Below are 8,236 nucleotides of genomic sequence, written 5' to 3'. Positions count from 1 at the left end.
TGATAGATGAAACTCAACAATTAGTCTTTCGTCTTCTTATTAACTCTAGTGTCTGAAGTACTCTGCTCTTCATCTATGCCTTTTTCTTTTTGATTTGATCTTTCAGTGTATGGAGGGGAAAGAATGATAAGGAGATAATGAGAGAGATACAAGCAATAATGCGACAGATTGCTTCAAGCATTAACTATTTGCCATGCTTTAATGAAACTTGCAAGGATCCATAAGCATCGTGGACAGAAAGGTTGCCACCCTCTTCATTTCCCCCAGCGAATAACACCAGCGGGGTTGGGGGTGGGGGGAAGGCCCTTGCAGATAGACGGGAGCAACAGGTCCCATAAATTTAAAAATAAACCAACGATAGGGGAAAAAAACATTGGCGGGAGTTCTTGAGTGATTGACAACTGATGATTTATTTTACACTGCTTCATAACATAGAATATCATATGCTCTTCAAAAAATAATTTATAATTAAATTTGCACATTTACATATATTTAAATATACATAGGTTTGAATTTAAACCAAATATCTTATTTGGACATAAAAAAGTCCCAGAATTTGGAGTTGATCCTTGTTTTATTATAATTTTTGTAATTTCAGCTACTTTGATTTTTTTTTATATTTTCTTTACATTTTCATTTTCAGTACTTTTGTTACTCTCACCCCTCCTTTCCTCTCATCTCATTTCTTATTTTTATTTCTCACCCATTGAAAAATAAAAGAAAGCTTGTCACGTTTAATTTTTCATTTCTACAATCTCAACTTATCTCTCTTCTATTTTTAAATTTTTTTACACTATTCAAATAGAAGATTTTAAATACACAAATTTTAAATATAAAATTCAAATTCAAACTATCAATCCAGGTGCTGCCTAAAGTTTAATTATCAATAGAAGATCAAGGACATTAACCTTGCCAGTAAAATAAAAATGGAAAAAATGAGGTGCCGGTAAACCAAGTAGCCTCTAAACGCGGTATTTGGATATTTCTACTGGTATGTGATATTCCATGTCATATATATATATATATTACACAATGAAATGAAATTCAATCCATTAACCATTTTATTTAAAAGCAAGATATGAGTCATTTAATTGAATGGTGTGCAAATGAGATGGAACAACATTTGAAGGGAAGAATTTCTCAAATATATGAAAGTTGTATTATACATACAATGATTCTATAAAAAAAAATGTTACTTGTTAATTGATGCCGAGGTCAATGTGCACTTTATTGCTACAACGAACAAAACCTGTACCAAAACAATACTTGTTCCTTTCAAATACCTAAAAGAATGCAAGTACTGACACGCATCATGACACCATATTTGCTTGCGTTGATTAAAAAGACAAAAGAATGAATTCAATGTGAAACAAAACAATGAAACAGAGAGAAGGATGGATATTCTTTGACCTCAGTAAATAGCAAATTACTAAATAGGCTGCAATTCCAAGTTGCTGTGCCCAGAAGTGTTTGTAGAAGATGGTGCAGGCTCCTTGTTCTCACCAGAAGTCATCTGTTGAACTGGCGGTGGATTAGTGACGGTTGCCGATACGGGAGAATCATGAGATAGGTGGCTCCTCATCTCCCGATGCTCCTGACATATGGCACACGAATGCATGCAGCAATGCACCAGGCAGGGATCACAAGGTGAATTCTGAAAACAGAATGGATCATTAAGGTGGATTCTACATGTGATGAATCAATAGAATTGATTAATAATTTTCAACTACAAGTAACCAACAAAGTGGTGGTGATCCCCCCCCCCCCAAACAGAAAAGAAAGAAAAGAAAAAAGAAAAAAAGAAACACTTGAAATTGGATAAATTATATATCCTGATTCAAGTTAGTAGTGAGCTAAGACTTCTTGTTATTGTAGTGGTCCCTATGATGAGTTAGTTGTTGGTAACTGAAGTGATCTGTTCTGGTAAGTCGTAACTATATTATTATTATGATGATGATGTAATGTGATCTGTTTCCTACTAGAAATCCTAGTCCTATAGTTAAATAAATGATTGCACTGTATCATGCATTAACGATTAATCACATTCTTTTTATCCTTATACTAGACTGCCCACGGTTGATATGGAGACTGAAGAAAGTTGGCATAAGCTGCAAATACCACAGAAAACAGATCTGACACTATCATAAACGTTATTTACAGAGTCATTTCTTTACCTACGAAAATTATAACACTGTAAAGGCATTTCTAGATAAGTAACACTGAAAATGATCAGTGACATCAATTCCAGTTATATTCTGTTGAATAGGGACAACAAAGGAGAACTAAAAACTAACTCTTCAAATATCTAACATGATGATAATAGAAGAGTTAGAAGTCAATTACGTGTAAAATGACTAAAAGTATAAATGAATAGCAAAAGTAACAAAGCTGCAAGCCATTTCAAAATCAATAAACATTTCTGCACTAGTTGAAATGCGCAACAAATTCCTGGAAACCAATATTGTTTGAGGAAGACATGAAACCAAGTACTAATGCAAGTGAATAAAATTACCTTGAGATGATATTTCTTCTGCAAAGATTGCCGAAACAGGCCAGTATAAATGCCACACATCCACCACATGAAAAGCAGGCTTTCAACGATGAGAAACGATGTGTCAGGATCAATACCATTGATAAATGCTGTTGCAGCTGCAACAGCCATTCCACCTTCTACACACATAGCATGACAAACACAAGCATTGGTCCAAGGAATGTCATCTCTCATTGCTTCAACATTGCGCCCAAATAGAACACATGGGCAGAATAATCCAGTCCAGCCTGCAAAGCAAGCACCACTATTGTAGAGAAACGTACGATTGTGGAAAAATTCTCAAGGACAAGGAGATAAAATACATGGGCATTTAAATTTCTTCAACAAGCTCTCCAGTTCTAGTACACCGAAGATTACAATCATTTATGAGGGAAGACTAAATATTCATCAAATCAAATGCTGTTGATTAATCGTGTGAAAAAATATCTTCAAACAGCTACTGGAGTTTCAGCATATTGAAGGAGCAAAAATTGGCTCTTTCTTCGTTCCGTACAAGATATCTTCTAGGGACCTAAGAAATCTCAGGCCGTCAGAACCAAGGTACTATTTTCTATATAAATCTTGCTCATAGTGCTCATATTTCTACACATAAACTGAGATGTTATCTCCAGCAGCACCACTACCACCAACTCAAACAACCAAAAACAACAAAAAAGCAAAACATGTTTATAACATGGAATGTGATAGTTGCATGATCATTGAGGATAATGAGCCAAGACTGGAATCCTAAGGTCTTGTTTGCTTACTAGAAAGAAATGGAATGGAATGGATTGAAAAAATAAAGGTAAAAATAAGATGATCAAAAGGGATAAAAGTACATTCATAAGTGGAGGAGTAATTTAGTTCATGAGTTTGGAAATTATGATTTATGAGATTTTTAGAGGATGTGATGATTCCTATCTTAATAGTATCTATTAATGAGTTTTATCATACTTAACATGGGAGGAAGAGTGATTTCGTTCATTTTTGTCCCTTTTTTTTTTTTCAATCCACTCAATTCTTATAACCATACGGGACCTAAATCATTTTTTTCTTCCCTCCCATAGAACTATTGTTAAGTATTTTGTCCTCTTGCATAATATGGTACCATCTCTATATACATCTCGAATAAATTCTTACTCTTTGCAAATTGGAGCATTTTACACTTCTTTACGCTGGGTATCTAAAATCTAAATACATGAGATAGTGTTATTATAGAAAAGCAGATAGAATCTTACAGCTTTCAGTATCTTCGACACAACTACAGATTCCAGTTGTCCAATCTTCATCTGCAGGGGGCTCGTAACTTTCAGGAAGGACTTGTCCACATTCTTGACATCTGTGAACGTTTAACTGTTGAAAATAATCTTAATTAGCAATGAAATTATAATAATAAAAAATGGTAAATTTCTTAGTCAAATAAGCAACATATGCTTTCGATAACATGGAAAAGGGTTACCCTACTCCCGTTATTTACTTCTATAAATATCCTTTCTCAAAGTTTAAAATTCAGGAAAAAGAGATGACCATCAAAATAATTTGATAATAAATAGTTTGAACCTGGTGTTTTCTCATTGTTACTGTTTACTTAACAAATAAATTAAAGATTTGAATAGGCACTATAATTCAAAACTTCAATATTTTAGATGACTACCTTCTCACGGCTCCACCACTGTCGGAGAAGGTAAATAGATATATTTTATCTTTATCGGAATTCTTTGGTTTCATTTAAACTAGGTTAGTTTTATCTAAGCTACGATATTTAGATTACCTTTGGAATAAACTTAGTTGGATTAGACTTTATAGGATTTATCCTTCTATCCTATCCTATGTTAAGTCGTATTTTGTTAATTTTAAATTTGAAAATGGGTGGGCTTATTTTATCTTCTAGAATAAAAAAGCTTCAGATTAACTAGGACTAGGCTCTCTCTCCCTCAAGTTCTTCTATTTTTCCCTCTTTTTTGTCTACACCTATTCACAAAGCCAATCCATAAAACAAACTGCACGCAATAGAAGGAAGACAGAAGATCAACTATCATATTGTCTCCTAGAATACAAAGCTAAATATCCATTATGAGGCTCACTATGAAAAGCCAGGGCAACTGCGGCCCCAAAAATGGGTATAAAGAATTGAGAAATAAGTAATATCACTTCAGTGAAAAGTGCCTGGGGAGGAAAAGAATACAGAAGACAGAGTCATAATAATACTTTATCGTTTGCATCATCTTTGACTTAAAATTCCTATGGTACCAGAGATAAAACTGTTTATGAAAACTCTACCAAACACCCTTCATGCTCCCGTCTTTCTTGAACCTAAAAGTTGAACCTAAAAGAAAGCCGTTCAGTAATATATTGTTTCCTTGCCTAAATCATTTTGTCTATTCGATATTGCATGAAAGGTTAAATCAAGAATAGAAATAATCACATCATTCTCCCAGATATACTACTTTTTTAATTTTCTTTTGATTCATAGATATACTTCTTTCTTTTCAATACTAGAAGTCTAGTACTAGAATCAAAGGTATAGCATAATATCATCAATAACAATATAAACTAATAAGATTGAGTTATAATTTTGCACAAGTGTAGAAGATATTATAATTAATATGTCAATTGGGACTAGCTCAAGCAGGTGGACGAGTGAGAATTACAATGAAAGGTGGCAAGTTTGACATGCTCATCTTGTACCAAGAGAAAATTCGTATTAAAACACGTCATACAATATATATTTTATCCACAATTAAAATTTCTACAAATCTAAATGTATTGAATTCAGTGTTTTGATATATGCATCATTGATAAATTGTTAAACTTCAATATATGACATAGTAAAAAATATAACTTAACACTTCCAAAGTTTTTTTTTTAAAAGAAAATTAGCATATAATTGTAAATGCTTTGATTTCTTCAAACATCAGAAGCCAAGATTTTTTCAATAAATACCTTAATATCTAATATTTAGAAAGTGAATTCTCTGCTGTATAATACTGTGCTGCCCTCTTCTTGCATATATTTTCTTTTGCATGCTCCTAAAAATTATATACATGTGCCCCCGCAAATCAAAATCTTCATTATGTGTATATTTAAATCAATAACAAGCTGCACTAATCATATATATATATATATATATTATAAGCCACAAAAACCTGTGGCTTAATTTCTCAAATTTCATGCCAGGCATGTGAAACATATCCAGTTATTTATATTTCATAATAAATCAATGGCAAAATGAAGTTAGAAACAATGCAAATGGAAATTAAAAAGAACCAACAATAAAACAATAAAGATGTGTGCGCGCATGTGTGTACTCTCTCCCCTCCTAAATTTAGGAACTAGTTAGGGGATTTGTTTTGGTCCTAAATATGAGACTTCAATCTCTTTTATCTCCCATGTTTATTATTTTTCCCAAACTACCACTATAGTAAGATTCTTGTTGATAATACTCCAATGTAAATGACAAAATGGGGGATATTTTAGGAAAACCAACACGCATTTTTTACAAATGACCAACTTTTCTAATTTTGTCTGAATTAGTTAATTAACTTCTACATTTAGGATCAAAGTGACTAAGCATGAGTAAGGTATTAAAAACTGATTTGATTATTGAACCAGTCAAGACAATAGTTCAAAAGTTAGTAATCCAACTATGGTTAAATTGGGGTCAACCCAGTTATAATTAGAATATACAAAAATATTTATATATAACCTTGAAAAGAGTAATACTTAAATAAAAAAAGCATTAATCCACAAGCATATAGAACATTAATGTATAAACCACATATAATTCAACAAAACACACAACAAATTCGACTGACGACTATTTATTTTATTTTATTTTAGCTCAGAACAATGTCGTTTCAAACACAATGTGGAGTGAAAAAATATATAAAATTCAAACTGATCATTTCATCCAAAACAATAAGGTTCAATGATTTTAATATATCATGAGCATTAGTGTGCGTGCGCACGCGTGTGTGAGAGAGAGAGAATCTTGATCTCTCTCTTTCTCTCTGTTTTTTTTTTTTTTGGGTGAAAAATCTTGATCTCTTTGTATGGCAGGCCTGGACTGTAAGCGGCACGTACTTCTCTAAAAAATGTAGCAGAGAAACCAGTCTCATTTTATTGCGGAACTTTTTTCCCATGTAATAAAATCTATAACAAATTTCTTTTGACCATTATCAGTACTACTCGTATCTCGAATTTGATGTAATTCATGTGAAATGGCACAAAATTATAAATCAAAGATCCAAACAATAAAATAATATAGAAATTGTTGATCTTCCATATTCAAATGTCGAAACCCAAATCGGATTCTTATCAAGATCAAGACTTAACAAAAATTGATACGTCAAGAGCAAGAAAGAGAAAAAGGATAACCAACCGATGGAACCTCAACGGGTTGATTAAGTTCGCCGGGAGTGATATCTTGCAATTGGCCTCGATCTTTCGTCAACTTTACGTACCTCGATTGCCCCTCTGACATCTTGTATGATCACTGCAAGGAGAAAAACACAAATTTATGAGAATGAATCGAAGGAGAAAGCGAATCGGGGGGGGGGGGGGGAACGAAGGAGGCGAGGACGAGAAAAACGTGGAATGAGAAATGCTGGTGACTTTGGACAAACCTGAAAAGAAAAATAAGGTCGTAATCGAAATCTGAATTCGTTGGGTTTCAGAGAGAACGTATCGTTACATCTGATCGCGATTTGATTCTGCCTCTCGTTTTCTGTCCCCCTCTCCTTATTCCCGGAATGTTTATTACACTTATTCCCCATTGCTTTCTTTTTTTGGCCGATATTTTCAATTGCTTCCAGTTCAAGAAACACATGCTCTTTCCTTTCGTTTTGTTGCTTTTTATTCCCCGTTTTGCTTGGGTGGGGGCAAAAAGGGGTCAGTTTAGGAAATCATATTTTTGGCCCATATATATATATTTTTTTAATAAATACCGGGACAACTTCATTCAAACGAAAGATATAAGGACAAATAATCCAAACAAGAACAATAAGCCAAACAAGATAACAAAGACCAGAGATCACACAAAACTATCTTATAGGTAGTTGGTCAAAAATAGTAAAATTAAAAGAAAGCCTATGAGTCAGCTTGGCTAAATGATCTACCATGTCATTCTCCTCTCTATACACAAAGTGCAAATTAGCATTCCATTTTCTACACAGGAGTCTTCTAGTAGCTTCAATAATGTCCTTAAAAGTATAAAGACTATAGTTGTCTCTTGTGATCAACGCATAATCACCAAAAACCTTCACAACCTTGAATCCTTTTTACCAACAAATTTCAAGACCCTTAATAAAAATACCATAAATTTCAACAATCATGGCTGGAACATATCCCAACTTACAGCTATAACCCTGGACCCAAAGTCCACTCACAAATCTTATGAGTCTACTACAAGAACTTAAACCATTCCTTAAGGTTGACCCATCAGTCTCTAACATGATGACCCCATCATGAGAATATTTCCTGCCCTCATCTATTCTCAACCTGTGAAGACTGGAAATCATATTAGACAGTTTGAAATCAACAACAACCTTGAAGAAGAGGAAAAAGGCTCTTCAAGATCCTCCTCAACAGCTTCATTAAATAGAACCTTGCATCTACTTCTCCAAATGATCCAGCAAATATGCACAAAAAGAAAGCTCCAAGGAATACAGTTTATTCTGGATAAGCCAACTTGGTATTTCATATTCC

General features: G+C 33.5%; 1 protein-coding gene across 3 annotated transcripts; it reads right to left on the bottom strand.

Annotated features, from left to right (window-relative positions):
• Positions 1–1,079: 1,079 nt before the first annotated feature.
• LOC129289653 (cell number regulator 6) lies at positions 1,080–7,313 on the bottom strand. 3 transcript variants are annotated; one of them, XM_054926463.1, is made up of 6 exons: positions 7,156–7,313; positions 6,912–7,025; positions 3,769–3,883; positions 2,513–2,778; positions 1,411–1,654; positions 1,080–1,283 (listed from the first exon to the last, which is right to left on the bottom strand). In XM_054926463.1, the coding sequence occupies exons 2-5, from the start codon at positions 7,011–7,013 to the stop codon at positions 1,430–1,432; spliced, it is 708 nt and encodes a 235-aa protein (XP_054782438.1). In that variant the 5' UTR covers positions 7,014–7,025; positions 7,156–7,313; the 3' UTR covers positions 1,080–1,283; positions 1,411–1,429. The 3 variants fall into 3 exon arrangements, with proteins under 3 accessions (XP_054782438.1, XP_054782436.1, XP_054782437.1); XM_054926462.1 differs by having other exon boundaries at positions 1,081–1,249; XM_054926461.1 differs by having other exon boundaries at positions 1,080–1,654.
• Between the last annotated feature and the right edge of the window lie 923 nt (positions 7,314–8,236).

This window comes from Prosopis cineraria, unplaced genomic scaffold, assembly GCF_029017545.1.
Source record: "Prosopis cineraria cultivar Desert tree isolate PC_DT_omini unplaced genomic scaffold, ASM2901754v1 PC12, whole genome shotgun sequence".
Taxonomy (NCBI): Eukaryota; Viridiplantae; Streptophyta; class Magnoliopsida; order Fabales; family Fabaceae; genus Prosopis; species Prosopis cineraria.
This window is presented reverse-complemented; position numbering and strand designations above follow the sequence as displayed.